Raw genomic sequence first — 15928 nt, forward strand, 5'->3', positions numbered from 1 at the left:
TGACATATTGTGGATTAAGATTTGAAAATACCTATTGACGTAAGAAATTAGTAACTTCGTACTACATTAATCAATTTTAAAGAACCAAGTGTCCACATGCAATGCACAAACAGCTGTGTCAAAATACAGTTTTGTAATTTTTGGTAATTTAATACATTTTGAATTGAGCCACAATGTTAACCTCAAAAAGTCATACTATTTTAATGCTGCCGTAACCCTTTAACACCAAATTTCGCAGTACTGTCCTAATGGATACATTCGTTGTACGTCCCACATTGATTTCTGAGGTTATTTCACGAAGTGCTGACAAAACTACACAAATGCCGATACTGTCCGTCATTTAGTTGAGGCCTTTGGCCACTGCGTTCTTCGTGGCGAGAGTTAGTGCCAAGAATTTGTTTTCTCAACACACACCGAACACTGTGGGTCTCGGAATATTGAGTTCCGTAACGTTTTCCGAAATGGAATGTCGTTCAAAATTTGTGAATTCCAGTAGTACAGGCATAATGACGTCAAAAGCACGGAATCACCCGAATACAAATGACACCTCCTCCAGTGCACTGCCCTTTTATACCTTGGATGCGCGATACTAGAGCCGTCTGTAATTGTGCATGTCGCTATTGCACGACTTTTGTCATCTCGGTATATTTGCAAGTCAGAATGTGCAATAGCTCAAAATTAGTGCACGAACTAAGTGTCGGAACTCGTCCAAGTTTCCAGAACTCCTGTGTGTCCACAGAGCGGGCACCAAAAAAATTTTCATCGTTTTATCCATTTTGTCGCACGAAACCGTGATTGCCACACTGCTCGTTCAACTGTGTGTCAGACTTGACAGACTTTTAAAGCGAACTGTCCTCGCACTACGTGACTGCAGCCCTTAAATAGATATGATCTGTCATTGCAAAATTCTCAAACTTAGGTTCCACTAAGGTGTTGTGCATCCTGTACTGACTACATGTATCTTATATGACTAGAATTTCACCAGCTTTCCTGTGGAGTCAATGGTTTTTTGCTAGGGTCCTCAATTGTGTCATTAAGTACGTGTCAGTTGCTGAGATAGTGAGCTTAACCTTATTTGCGTTTACTTATTGTTAAACATAATGGAATTTACAGGACTACACATAACTGCTGCCTCTAATGCTTTTACGTTCATTGATTTATAACTTATTTTGCATTAAAATAGTATGACTTTTTGAAGTTACCATTGTGGCTCATAATTCAAAATGTTAAATTAACAAAAATTACAAAACTGTATTTTGACACAGATGTTAGTGCATTGCCTGTGGACACTTGGTTCTTTAAAATTGATTAAAGTGGTATGAAGTTACTAGTTTCTTATGGCAGTCGGTATTTTCAAATCTTAATCTACAATATCTCCAGAACTGTGATGTCTACCAAGAGGGAATTAGGCACAATTTCTCTTCTTGTTATTATCTTTCATTTGCATTCGTGCCAAATTTGTAACTACAATATTTTGGATTGCATGTGTTTTGTGGTCTCGAAATAATTTTTTCTGAGTCTGAATGCACACTGTGGTGGCACCCCAACCCAGCGGCACCCGGTAGCCGACTAGCACAACGGTGAAACTCATCTTTCAGGAGCTTCGTTGACTATCTGGTAGCCTTCTCTTAGCCGGCTTACTTTGTGGCCCCTCTCTCTGCTAACAGCAGTGACAGGAGTGTCGTCTGCTGGGTTCGGCAGAAAGCTCCAGTTGTAATCACCTCTTCTGTGTGATGAATCGTGCACAGAACACCCTGTCACCTGTCGAGAGGGAGAGAGAGAGAGAGAGAGAGAGGGGGGGGGGGGGGTGAACATTTGTAGATATCGATAAAAATATGAGATTGAAGTTTTCCATCAAACTCGTGGGCAACATAATGAATTAATTGGTTTATTCATAGAGAGTGCTGCACCTAGTTACATACAAAATCGGCGGGCAAATTATATCACTTTTCTTAGTTAGTATCATCCATTGGCAGGTTGAATTATTATATGAACAATTATGAGGGCTACTGTGGACCTTTATAGTGTGATAGTTTAATTCAGAAAGATGATGCTGCAATGACAAACTTCCTTGTGCAAGGGAACTAAATTTTACTGTGAAGAGCAGCACAGTTGGGCCTAGCTATTGTTAGGAAATGTTAGCTACTAACTCAATAAGAGCAGTATATGGTAATCCGTTTATGTAGGAATGAAGAACTGATTAATTTCAAAGCGGTGGAAAATTCAGGATGAGAAAGCAGTGAAGTGGAAAGGATAGATTGGTACACACCACATACTAATTGCACACTTCTACTTGACCCCTGAATGGAGCATGCTAGGAGCGTAAGCCTGCAATCAGTTCGTAGCACATCGGCTGCCGAGTCGAGCTCTGTGTCCCACTCCCAGACCAGCGAGCTTATAGCTTGTAAAAGAAACGAGCACATAATGGATTAAAGTCATACCAATGTTGATGGCGAGTCGCTAGAAGGACCAGGTGCAGCCTTTTCTCGTATTTCCGTAAGTAATATTAACTATCGCTATGCACACCACACACGGAACAACAATATGTCACAACAGTTACCTGCTGTTAACAACAACAACGGCAGTAGCAGCTTACATATTATTGTGGCACACAATACTACTACTTAGCAAAGTTGGCAACAATCGTAAAGATTGTGGAGCGGTACGAAGACAGCAGACTTCTACTGATCGGAGGGGCTGAGTAAAAGTGTGCAACAAGTTGAGGAGGCATTGAGTGGCTCACAGGCACAATGAAAAAGCGTAATAGAAATACTTCAGCTTTTGGACAAAACCCTTCTTCAGAAGTAGAAAACTTGTACACATTCCCACACGAGAACAACTCGCACACCCACAGCTTCCGACACCCGTCTGAGGCAGTCTGTCGAGCCGTGGTGCCAGGTGACAGAGGCTCCGGATGTGAGTTGTTGTTGTTGTTGTTGTTGTGGGAATGTGTAAGAGTTTTCTACTTCTGAAGTAGGGTTTTTGCCAAAAGCTGAAGTATTTCTGGACGGTTTTTCATTGTGCCCCCTTCTATGTGGTGAGTAGCATTCTGTCCTTCCCATATCATTTATGAACTGATTGCATTAGTATTTGTTAATGAAAGAGAGTCATGTTTTGTACAAAGCTCTCTATTAACCAACCCTTACCCGTGTCTGATCACTAGAAAGAAAACGGTTTCAATGAACAGTGACAACATAGCTGAAATAGTTGATAATAGACACACGCAGGTACACAAAATAAGAGAACAAATTGCCACACCGGGGAAAAAAGAGAAAATATTCACTAGCATCCCATATGTACCCTCCATTTCACAAAATACTGTTAACCCTACAACATAAAAACAGAGCCCCAAAAATTCAGCATCAGTGGAGTATACAAAGTTGCCCTGTTTGCTGTGTAGGGAAAACAGGCAGAAATTTCAAACATGTTTCCAAGAGCACATTACTGCATTCAGACATAACCACTTTGAGAAATCAGCCATTTCACAGCATATTCTGTAAATCAAAAACATTTATTCTCTAAATGAAAACATTATCAACAAGATAGAAACCAGAATGATAATAAAACAGAGGGGCCAATGATAATAGCTTAAATCTGTTAAAACAACGTGAAATACACCTCCGTAAAATCGGAGAGATTGAATCAATGTTAAATCACTAACAGATTTCACTACCAACAGTTATTTTACTAATTTAAAATACGTATTTAAAATTTCTTTCCTTACATATGTTGATTTATTTAAAACTCTGATGTCTTATACTACATAATTAACGACATTCTGGGAAGTGTTTTGAAATGTACAAAAACGTGTACGTGTTGAGCGACGTGAATGTGATACATCAACATCTGCTCACATTAATGTTCTCGGATTTTTTGGTAGGAGTGTCACAGTTTCTCATCGTATCATCTATCGTGTGATTCACAAATTTTGGAACATAACATCTGATGTTCTCACAATAGAAGCATATATTTCATATCACTTTACTCAAGATCGGTAGTAAATGTTGTATTAAAATGATAGCTTCAGCTGATGAATACATAGTGTCCTACAAGCATTGTCTCCTGAAAAAAAAAAAAAAAAAAAAAAAAATTATGAAATTTTCAATTACTAAAGGCCTTACTATTCACACTGCCTGTCTATTGAGTACAGTCGTGTCCAGAGGTGTAAAATATTAATAAAACTAGTTTCAATTAAGAATGAACAAAATGTAGTGGGATGGAGGCTACAAGTGTCACAACACACGACTTCAGCCAATCACAAACAGCAGACAGTGGCAAGAGGAAGTGGAAAGAACGGTCATGCTTTCCGTACAACACTGAGCTTTGCGCAAGTGCTCTCCCCCCCCCCCCTAGCCCCCCCCCCCCCCTCCCGCGGCCCCTCTTCCACCACCTGCCCTTCTGCTGTTGTAGCTGTGAGGTGCCTTGTATTACATCCTTCGTTCCTAAACTCGACCTAAGCAATAAACATCTTTCTATACCTGTTCTTTATTATAATAGGTGCAAACTACTTGTAATACCTCACAATTTTAACTTCTTTTGCATATTGATTAAAGTGTTACCTGCATGTCGGCTAAATTTTTTCATTTTAGTTAACTGTTTGTGTATCACTTCTAAGAACCATAACAACATTCTTACCATTGGGAGGGGTGTGGGAGAGAGTAGTCTCAGAAATAAATTTCTGAATGCTATATGAGGATTGATGCACTAATAACCGAGTACCGTATTTACTCGAATCTAAGCCGCACTTTTTTTCCGGTTTTTGTAATCCAAAAAACCGCCTGCGGCTTAGAATAGAGTGCAAAGTAAGTGGAAGTTCTGAAATACGTTGGTAGGTGCCGCCACAACTAACTTCTGCCGTCGAATATATGTAGTGCTACACAGGCATGCAGATAAATACTGGCACCAAAACCTCTGCTTCAGTAAGTAAATTAAAAAAAAAAAGGTGGAAGACGAGCTTTTTTCTCCGCCCCGAATTTCGACCACTGCATTTTCATACATTATCCAACGAAATAAATACAAATTCCGTATTGTTCATCTTCGAACGTAGCAGCTTTTCAATGTACTACGAAAATCCAACTGGCAAGACTGTTAGGGATGTTTGTCAATATGGCTAACTCTACGTTCCGAGTTTTTTACTACCTGTGAGAAGAGATGGTTGCTAATAGGAACCTGATGAAATGTGAATCACATGCAGTATTCTCTACACCATAAGAATAATACGAATATAAACATTTTGCCATGTATTCTTTCGTGTTTGCTGCTATCTCATTTAAATCCTGTCTGCGTAATAAACTACGAAACTAGAGTGAGACAACAGCAAACGCGGAAGAATATACATATCGTGTCATGTTTATATTCGTATTATTCTTATGCCTAATAGTGATACAGTCAGAAATGAAGCACAGCAATTGACTAGATTTTTAAATATAAGATGACTCTAATTTCTGTGCAGAAAATAATGTACTAAAGAGGCGTCTGCAAAGATTTTCAAACGGAGAAAAATTTTCGATAAACTCTCGTTCAGAACATCTTCTGTCATACGCAGTTTATTATTTGGTTCTTGTTGATCATTATCAAAGAAAGCAGCAGTGTAAATAACAACAAATAGCAGTCTCTTGCCATTGTTTCGCTACTGAGACAATTACTCTCTCTCTCTCTCTCTCTCTCTCTCTCTCTCTCTCTCTCTCTCCAGGTCATGAACATTCATTATCGGAATGCGACAAACAATGCATGACACAGTACAGTAATGCATTTTCAGCTTAGAGTGACGAAAACACCTATAACAAAGAGAACGGCAATTAGCAGATCAAAGAAAAATAAGCAATCAATTCAAACCAGACGAAGCACGTGAAAAACGAAGGGTACCCGCATAAATAAGGACAGAGCGCCTGACGCATAGCAATGGCTACCTGGTAAAGCTTAACTGCTAAGCTTACGGCTCGAACCAAATTACTGTAGCTGTATCGTCATTCATTCGACCTGAATTCTGTCTCATATTACAATGGACCAACTTTGTTTCGATTTGGAGGTGCGGCCTAAAACTTTTCTCTCCCCTTGAATTTCGAGTCTCAAATTTCAGCTGCGGCTTAAATTCGGGAAATTATTTTTTCCTTTATTTCGAGTCTCATTTTTCAGGTGCGGCTTAGATTCGAGTGCGGCTTAGATTCGAGTAAATACGGTAGTTAAGCTCCTTTAAAATCACAGTGACCATCATCGTCACAGCATAATCTTAAATATACAAATCACACATTATAAACATGTACAAGTGAACTAGCAAATACGAGCTAAACATTGCTTTCAGTATCACGATGCATGTGTCGTGTTCGAATAAAATTCTTTTTTATTTTGCAGACGAGGTGCGCAGGCAGCTGAATCACTGCGTGCGCGACAACCTGATCCGCATGATCAAGCGCATAGGCTGCAAGGGGTCCAAGATTGGCATTGAGCAGGAGGGCTATGCTCTTCCAAAGGAAGGGGTGAGTGGTAACGTTTTCTCAGTGCGATAGCTGATTTGATGCAGCTTTCTTCACTATTGTAACCTGTGCAAGCCTCTTCCTCTCTGCAGTCTACTGCAACCTACACCCACTCGAGTCTGCCGACTGTAGTCGAGACGTGGTCTCTCTCTACAGTCTGCACCTCACACACACACACACACACACACACACACACACACACACCTCCATTACCACATTGACAATTCCTTGATATCTGAACACGTGTCCTACCAGCCAATCCTTTATTTTAATCAAGTTTTACCATAAATTGTTTCCCTCCCCAACCTGATACAGTACCTCCTCATTGTTGTTGTGGTCTTCAGTCCAGAGACTGGTTTGATGCAGCTCTCCATGCTACTCTATCCTGTGCAAGCTGTTTCAGCTCCCAGCACCTACTGCAGCCTACATCCTTCTGAATCTGCTTAGTGCATTCATCTCTTGGTCTCCCTCTACGATTTTTACCCTCTACGCTGCCCTCCAATGCTAAATTGGTGATCCCTTGATGCCTCAGAACATGTCCTACCAACCAATCCCTTCTTCTAGTCAAGTTGTGCCACAAACTCCTCCCCAATCCTATTCGATACCTTCTCATTAGTTATTTGATCTACCCATCTAATCTTCTGCATTCTTCTGTAGCACCGCATTTCGAAAGCTTCTATTATCTTCTTGTCCAAACTAGTTAAAAAGTGGAAATCCAGAATGGGATAATGACGATATTACGAAAAGGATATTTGCCTCTCACCATTTAGCAAAGATGTCGAGCCGCAGATAGCAGGACAAAACTTGCTATGAGTCTTTTTGTTGTACCTATTTGCAACTCGGCATCTCCGCTACATCGTAAGTAGCAAATATCCTTTTCATAATATTTTCAGTACCCCAGTACTGATCTTGAGTATTCTTGTGTGGCTTCACATTTCAGAAGTTACTATTCTCACACGGTCTGTATTGCTTATCGCCCGTGCTTTCCTCCAAACAAATAGATTCAGAAAAGATTTCTTAAACCCAAATTTATATTGTGTCGAAAAAGTGTTTTTGCATTCTTGGGAGCTTTCATCCCCTAACACATGTTTCTTTGTATCTAACTGAGAATTGAAATACTAATTTTCATAAATTTAGCTTTAAAAAATTTTAATTCCCTTGACAGATGGTGCAGTTTTAAAAATGAATGGCAAATTGATTATTTTTTATGGGCAAACGTACAGCATAAGCTGTAGCATATGTCCAAGTCTTTGATGTGTTACTTACAGTCCTTCAATATGTGCACCCTTGGCCACAACACACTTTTACAGGGTAATCAAATTTGTGCCACAGTTCGCGTAGCACTTCCTCTGTGACGGTCTACAGTGTGTGCTTTCTTGCTTTATCCCATCTCACAATTCCTCCAGGGACACCGGCATTGGCAGTACGCAAACTCAGCTTTTCACAGATCCCTGCAGGAAGAAATAGCAGTGTGTTAAATCTGGCGAAGGTTGCAACTGGGGGAGAACATTATCGTGTGCCGTTGCAGCACATCTGATTCGGCATTGTTGAAGAACACAATTAAGCTATTGCACATTCCTGTGAAAGTGGAATGGGGCACTGTCCAGTTGCAAAATGTAATAATCGTAACTGACGTTCAGCTGGGGTAACAATGAGGTTTCCAATGTGCCCAGAAGTTAGTTTCCAGTCATCTTTTGTTGTTTGAAGAAAAATAAGCCCCGCACTTTCTCGTGCGACACCACACAGGAAACACTCACTATCGGAGTGTCACGCCGGTGCTCTGTCGGCGTATGCGATTTCTCGCTTCCGCAGATAGAGACGTCGTGTGTGTTTTCGCCTTGCCGCTTATGTGGAAAGTGTCTCCGTCACAGAAGGTGAATCTATATACAAACCTAGCATTCTCCATTTTTAACTGCAGCTGTTAACAAAATCGCACCTTTTTACTTTGTTTGCTGGTGTAAGGGCCTGCACTAATTCCAATTTGTACAGTTTGAAACATACCTGCTTATGCAACACCCTCCAACTGTAACCTTTAGCACAAACAATTCCACCCATGCTTTAATAAGTGACTTGCGAGGACTGCGGAGAAGCGCCTCGCACAGTCTGTCGGCATTTGAATCGGACACAGAAGGTCGAGTGGGACTTGTCACCTTACAAAGGCGTCCAGTTTCCACGAAAGGTAGATACCACCCACCTGCGTCACTCGTGTGTGGTGGGTCATTTCTAAACTGTCCACAAAAGTCGTGCTGCTCTGCAACCGCAGATCTGGACACTTAAAACTGAACACGCAGAAAGCCTTTTTGTGTTGTGATGCCATCTCGGAAACAGGCAAGACGCCTGCACAGTTAAGTGTGACAAATGAACAGCTCGTATTGCACCAAAAACTTGGACAGTTGCCACTGCTTATGCTGTAAGGTTTGCCCGTACACAATAATAATTTGCTTAATTATTAAGCTCGCACCATTCATTTATAAACACATTATATAGACCAGTACAGACATAACCAGGAATCCTCGTACAGGTTAGGCCAAACGTGACTGAATATTGTAGAGAGGCAAGCAGGTGCATTCAGCAATGCTTCAATAATGGAAAGAAACAACATTATGCACCCATGGCAGTTCAGAGTGCAGTACAGACTGAGCACTCTGAATGAAGGCAAGCTAGCGCACAGTCATTTTTTGGAACTTCCTTCTTATGAACCAGTCTCTAAACAGTACTCAGAAGGTAGCTGAGACGATCCTGGGTGTTCATCAGTGTAATCACATTTGAAGAAAGCAAATTGAGTCAGTTGTCTGAATCTGTTTGCCACAAATTGAATCTGCAGAAAACATTTAAACAACAAAGGACTTGTTCTCTTTGCCACGCTTTAACTGTGGATGATAACAGTATCGTATCTGTAGTAATTCTGAATGGATGGGAAAAGAAATGTCTTTTGATTGTACAAGCCCAGTACATTTAGCAGGATCACCATTTCAATTCAACATCTGCTGCATCTATGTCATTGTGTAGAGCATCGTCTTCATTTGCTGTCCAAGAATGAACTGAAAGAATAATTCGACTTCTGCTGTGCAAGTGTGTGCAGTCCTGCTCCACCAAGCATGACAAAAAGGGATTTCAAGATGTTACTGATTTTCTAGCTTATGCTTTCACATTGGGTGACTAAAGTGTCATGCTTGCTGGAAATTTCCCACTGGGTTCCAATGCAAGAACAAACGTGTGTGGAAAGAGGGATGCTATCCATTATAATAGCGGGGCATTATTGTGAATAGACAGTTGGTGCAACTAAATCCCTGCCACCATAAATAATGTTCACTCCCTTAATGGCAGGAGACTCCCAGAACGTAACTCTGTAGCACAGCAAATCTTGACTGATCTAAATTAATTATCTCCTCTGGTGTAAAATTGAACTCTGTGAAACACCTTCCTTCCATGACAAACTTGCCGGCTTTCTTTTCTGCATCGGCAGCAAATCTTCTGCTAACTTTGTGACATAGTGGGAAAAACAGTCTTGCCTTTTCTCTGGAACCACTGCAGCAACATTTTGGAAGCCTCGAATGTTACGGCATTGTTCGGATCAGTTTGTGCTTCGAAAGACGTCACCCAGATTTGTAGCCTTCGGTTGTGTATAATTGCACACTGTATTCACATTGCAATGTACTGATCACGTACCTCATTTTTAGTCGTACCATCTTTTTGGAGTTTTTTAAGAGTATGTTTTTGTGCCATTACGGCAGTGAATTTGATTCCAGGGGGCACGTGTAGGGCGGCTCCAGGAGGGCATTGTTGTGGAGGATCATTTCCTCGTGGCTGCTTTGTCCAGATTTTGTAAGCATCAGCCAAGTAACCTTCAGGAAATTTTGTTGTATTCTCCTTTGTTGGCAGATAATACAAAACCGGTTCAAATGGCTCCGAGCACTATGGGACTTGACTTCTGAGGTCATCAGTCCCCTAGAACTTAGAACTACTTAAACCTAAGTAACCTAAGGACATAACACACATCAATGCCCGAGGCAGGATTCGAACCTACGACCGTAGCGGTCGCGCCGTTCTAACTGAAGTGCCTAGAACCGCAGATAATACGAGAAACCACTTCCCTCATCACTGTCACATAATGCTGGACCGTTTTCTGAAGTCAGCTCATTCTCTATCTGTATCACAGGATTGTCCCCAAAATAACTTTTACCATCTTCATCTATGACTTCCGCATCTACAATAAGAATCCTATACTCTCCGTGTCGAGTAGTCGTTTCTAATCTGTTCGAAAACTGTGCTATCTACCCTAGTCGGTCTTTAATCCGAAATACTGAAGAAATCCACTGACAGCTTACCGACTGCAGCAGGTTTCATTGTGTAACAGCCTGAGCATTCACCTCTAATACGTAACTAGAACCTTTTCTGCTCCCACTCCTTTCCTCGCACTCCATTCTCCCCTCTTGCTCCTCCTACTTCCGACAGTCCGTAGCTCGTCAGATTGCACCAAATGCCTTTCCTTATTCTCAGACGTACGAGTAAACGGGTCTCTTCGAAAATCGGCGACGTCTGTGCGTACCTTTCCTTGTCGCTGTACGTTACGTAGTGAAATATATCTACTACAGCAGTGGGAAAAGAATACTCGTTTTGTGCCGTAGGTGAAGGACGACGGTCACGACTGGTACTGCTTCTCGTGCCACCGTGGCGGCGACGTCATCTGCTGCACGTCGTGCCACCGCGTCTACCACCTGGCATGCCTGGCTCGTGGCGAGCTGCCGGACGAGGACGTCAAGAACACCTTCGTCTGCTCTGTCTGCAAGGTGAGTGTGTCGAGCGACGTGGCACCCCGTCGTTATGTATTGTATGGAACTGGGGACCTGGAAACGACGGAGAGGCTTCGTCCCGGCTGTAGCCCTCAGTGGCTCACTACAGGCTACAGCCGTCCACTCACCCCTCTGCCGCCCCACACTGAACCCAGGGTTATTGTGCAGTATGGCCCCTTGTGGGCCCTTCCCCCCTCCTGAGAATGTCTCATACCAGACGAGTGTAACCCCAAATGTTTACATCGTAGAGTAATTATGGTGTATGCGTACGTGGAGAAAGTGTTTGTGCAGCAATCACCGACACAGTGTAACTGATGCGGAGTAGGGGAACCGGCCCACATTTGCCAAGGCATATGGAAACCGCCTTAAAAACCATGCATATACTGGCCGGCACACCGGACCTCGACACCGATCCGCCGGGCGGATTTGTGCCGGGGACCGGCACGCCTTCCCGCTCGGAAAGCAGTGCATTAGACTGCACGTCTAACCGGGTGGGCACTTGTAGGTTGCCATTTGTACTCATTGTGCTGATCCCGTAGGTAACTGCCATTAATTGCAAGCTGGCTAATATCTGTGGATTTGACGAAGATAGAATTAGTAGTTTTATTTTCTTTCCTTTTTTTGGTATTTATTACTTGAAGAGCACTCATTTTTGTATCGATAGTACTGAAACTGGATACACAGGTGAATTTATACAGTGGAATTTATTACACAAACAGAATTGGAAAAATAATTTCATTATTATGTGAGAAACCCATAAAAGAGCATTGCTAAATTTGTGATGCGTGAAGGCTGTCCAGAAACTAAGACATTTCGAGATAAAAAAGTTAATGATATAGAAAAACCAAATTTTAGTATACACAATTTAAAGGTACATTGTTAAGCTATTTTTCTACGCAGTCACCATTCTAATCGAGGCACTTACGCTACTGTGGCACGAGTAGAAATGTGGCGCTCGCAATTACGACCTTCGGTTTATACCGGCACGCAGTTCGGTGTCAGTATCAGAGTGTAGTGAGCCGTGTCTTCATTACCAGCAAAAGGTGGTAATCTCTCGACACAGAATCTGTTTTGTACGGTGCGTGAGGAAACGCCTCCCATCCGAAACCCCGTAGGAGCTCTCTGGTACCATTTGCTGCACGTGGATGTGTGTCGTCACGAAAAAACAAACATTTTTGTGCCAAGTTTTTGCTGACACTCGTTTTGTATCGCTCACCCTAATGCCGTCAGTGTTCGACAGTATCTCTAAAAGTTTTTGGGAACGAAAACCTACTTGCAGAAAGCACGTCACGAGTGGGATTTTTCTGCTGCAGCACCCAGTTTGACACAGCACAGAAAACAAAGTAGCAGAGACACAGAGCACGTGCTGTCACCACTGGATATGCCTACTGATTGTAGGAACATTACTGCACCGAGACGGGGGTCGTAGCCATGCCCACTGCTGTGGTAGGTCAAAACGTGTTACTTTCTCGTAGTTACAGCTACCTGGAATGTAGGCCCTGAGAATGGTCAGGTCTTTCGTATATTTTTCAGTTTTATCCTAGTCAGCATACATATTTTGTAATTTTTGTTCTTACTGTCAAGGGAATTCACTGGGGTATTCATAATTAACCCATTTGCTTATACGCCTAGCTCACAAACAGTCGCAGGTTTGAAATTTCATTATTACGCTACCATCTGTGGCACGTGCCGAGCAGATATAGTGTCTTCCTGGTGTTTCTTCTTCTCCATTAATAGGTGGTGTGACATGTTCTATACCAGGGGTTCCCAACAAAATTTTCTCGAGGACCGCCTCGTCGAGCACGATTGGTACCTTGTCTTATCACAATATCGAGTACCTAAAAAAATCAAATTAAGAGTCCTTTTATACTTTTTCTATTTTTGGTACTCAGAGAAAACATTGACATATTCATTATTGGAAAAAATATTGAGCAGCCAAAACAAAAAAATCTGTTATCGTACGAAATATATTTAACATATTTTGTATTCTAATAGCATCTTGTGGACCCCTCTGGCATAACTTGCGGACCCCTGGGGGTCCGTGGATCGCCTTTTGGGAACCACTGTTCTGTACTATCGGAAAGCTGAGAAATCGATCTATTTACTGGGTTTGTAACATACTCAATTTCTTATAATATTAAGTGAGTTATAAGCAATTGTTTTCAAGTTTTGTTAGATATTTACTCTCCAATCCCATCAGGAAAACACACTCCAGAAATTGTCATTTGCAAAGTGAAAAAGAAAAACAGTGTTGTGGGTGTAAGAAGTGTCTAGTGGTTATGTACATGCTGTATTTTTTTGTCTCTACCACACCGACAAAAACTTCTGAAACAGTGTTATCTCCACCCCTCATTACCTCAATAAATAATGACGGATTTATAAAGAATTCCTGTCGAAAAAATGTTGAGAATAGTCTGCGAGACAAAATATGCCGATTTTCGTGAATTTAAATAGTAAATATAGGTTTGACTGTGGCGGAAAATGTTAGACCTGGCATTGTGGAATAGATGCTAAGACCCAATCTAGACCTGTTTATGTATATAGTAATATGCCTCTTACATTGTGTACCCGCTCCTGTCGTAAAGTTAGTAATGATGAAAAAATACGTGTACGGATGAAAGGACTTGGTGTACTTGCTGAGAATGTAACTGTTACTGGTGATGTAACCCTGTACTATAATTGTTAATAAAGTCTGATCTGTAGTGTTCTTAATAAAAAGAACGAGAAAACTTCTTCCTCTTCACTCTGTTCCTGCACGATAAGAGCGAGTAATCAATTTATCTTCTTTCTCTCGTAGCCAGTTGAAACTTTTTTGTGCTTCAGCTATTTTCTACTGAGCAAATTTCTTTTAATTTAGCATTTTGTGTTGTGGAACTCCTGGAGCTTCGTCGAAACTCGGAGAGCACAACTGTTCGGCTCGAAACTTCACTGCCAGTCACCGAATAGAGTATGAGCTCGGAGCACAGCCGACAGGCACCATTTGTTCCCATGTGAGAGACAGTCTTCAGTTCGTTGCACCCTGTTCCCTCAATACCTTCCAGAATAGCCTCTTAAACATGTCGAATGGGACCCCCAAGCGTACATGCTGAGTGCACCTAGCTTTGGTTCCCAACCCTTGCTGCCATTTCTCCGAGGGTACCGTCATTCTCTGCAAGTTCGAAGTGCCGACAATTGAAAGAGCGCTACCCATTTTGTGCCTCCTATTGGCGCACACACACAGCAGGTTTACCGACAAGTGGCATGTGTCACTGCCTGACAAGTTTGTTTGTGTGGCCGTCTTCCGCAGCAAGCATATAATTACTTGTTTTGTAAATAAAACTGCCTTTTCCTGCTGCTAATTACTTTATGTATCCCATATGCGTTTCACCTTCTGTCCTAAGGCATCATCAGTGGTATCTGTAACGATACAGTTTTGTTAGTTACAGATTATCAAACACTTCACTTTGCAGTTTTTTGTAAAAATGTAATTACTTAAGATTTGCTGATATGCATTTCCTCACATCTGGTCTGGAGGTTGCACTACCACTTTTATCACTGCCATATAATCACATCTTTGTGTTCTCACCTTCCACACACTGTTCACCATGTTTCTCACTCTTTCTTGTGGTGGACTATTGTTCTTTTGTCACTCGATACAACTATTTCGTCATACACTTCTTTCCACAGTGTAAATATTGCGACTCCACTACGTGTTTCATCTTCTTTGGTATGTTTATCTATTTGTTGCCAACCTAATGAAGTATATGTTCGTTACGAACTTCTATTTGTGATGTTTATACCGTGTGTGTGTGTGTGTGTGTGTGTGTGTGTGTGTGTGTGAGAGAGAGAGAGAGAGAGAGAGAGAGAGAGAGAGAGAGAGAGAGGAGGGGGGGGGGGGATACAGCTTAACATCTTTTGGGGGGGGGGGGGGTGGCGGGGGGTTTGTACTAGTTGTACTAGCTGTACTAGCTGTTAGCGAGTGGCTGAAAACTTTGGTGACAGCTATTTTGACTTTTCGTTTCAATATTCTGTGGAGGGGTTCATGGATGAGTGATGTTGGGTTCTATTATTATTACATTGGACAGTATTATTACATTAATACTTTTTGCGAATGTTATTCTATTATTTTATCTGTTAGTGTAAATAATGAGTTGCTTGGCATGTGTACTTGGTCATTCAACAGGATTTTCCCCTTTGCTTTGGTTTTATGTATGTGGTAATTTTCTTGCATGGTCAGGAGGTGTTTTTTTTTTTATTGTTGATTCTAATTATTTTCAGAAAATAATGGTTACAATAATAACACAGTCACAAAGCTAAACAACAAAATTAAAAGGAAAATAAAAGCAGAAAGCTCCAAACCACAGACAACAACACAACAGAACTAAACACAAACACGCCGTCCCGTAACAACTACACAAGATAATCAGAAAAAGGTGAAAGAAAACACAAGATGGTACACAATGACAAAAACACACAAACTCGCCCATAAAATCATGAACATTTTCAAAAGGCAGGGAATAAACATAGCGTACACAACAGACAATTTTATACAAAAATGCACCCCAAAACTGACAAACAGAGACATATAGCAGAAAGCAGGTATATATCGGCTACAGTGTAACACTTGGGAAGACACATAGGGCAGACAGGGAGAACATTTGATGTCAGATACAAGGAACACAT

At 41.5% G+C, this 15928-nt stretch overlaps 1 protein-coding gene across 1 annotated transcript in view; it reads left to right on the forward strand.

Moving 5' to 3' along the window:
* Positions 1-15928, forward strand: part of LOC124553771 (zinc finger MYND domain-containing protein 11) — a 231224-nt gene that overhangs the window by 117167 nt on the left and 98129 nt on the right. Inside the window, exons 4-5 of the mRNA XM_047127709.1 lie at positions 6352-6476; positions 11102-11263. Of these exons, the coding sequence (XP_046983665.1) occupies positions 6352-6476; positions 11102-11263 (287 nt within the window). The remainder of the gene's footprint in view (positions 1-6351; positions 6477-11101; positions 11264-15928) is intronic.

The sequence above is a fragment of the Schistocerca americana genome, chromosome 11, assembly GCF_021461395.2.
Source record: "Schistocerca americana isolate TAMUIC-IGC-003095 chromosome 11, iqSchAmer2.1, whole genome shotgun sequence".
NCBI lineage: Eukaryota > Metazoa > Arthropoda > Insecta > Orthoptera > Acrididae > Schistocerca > Schistocerca americana.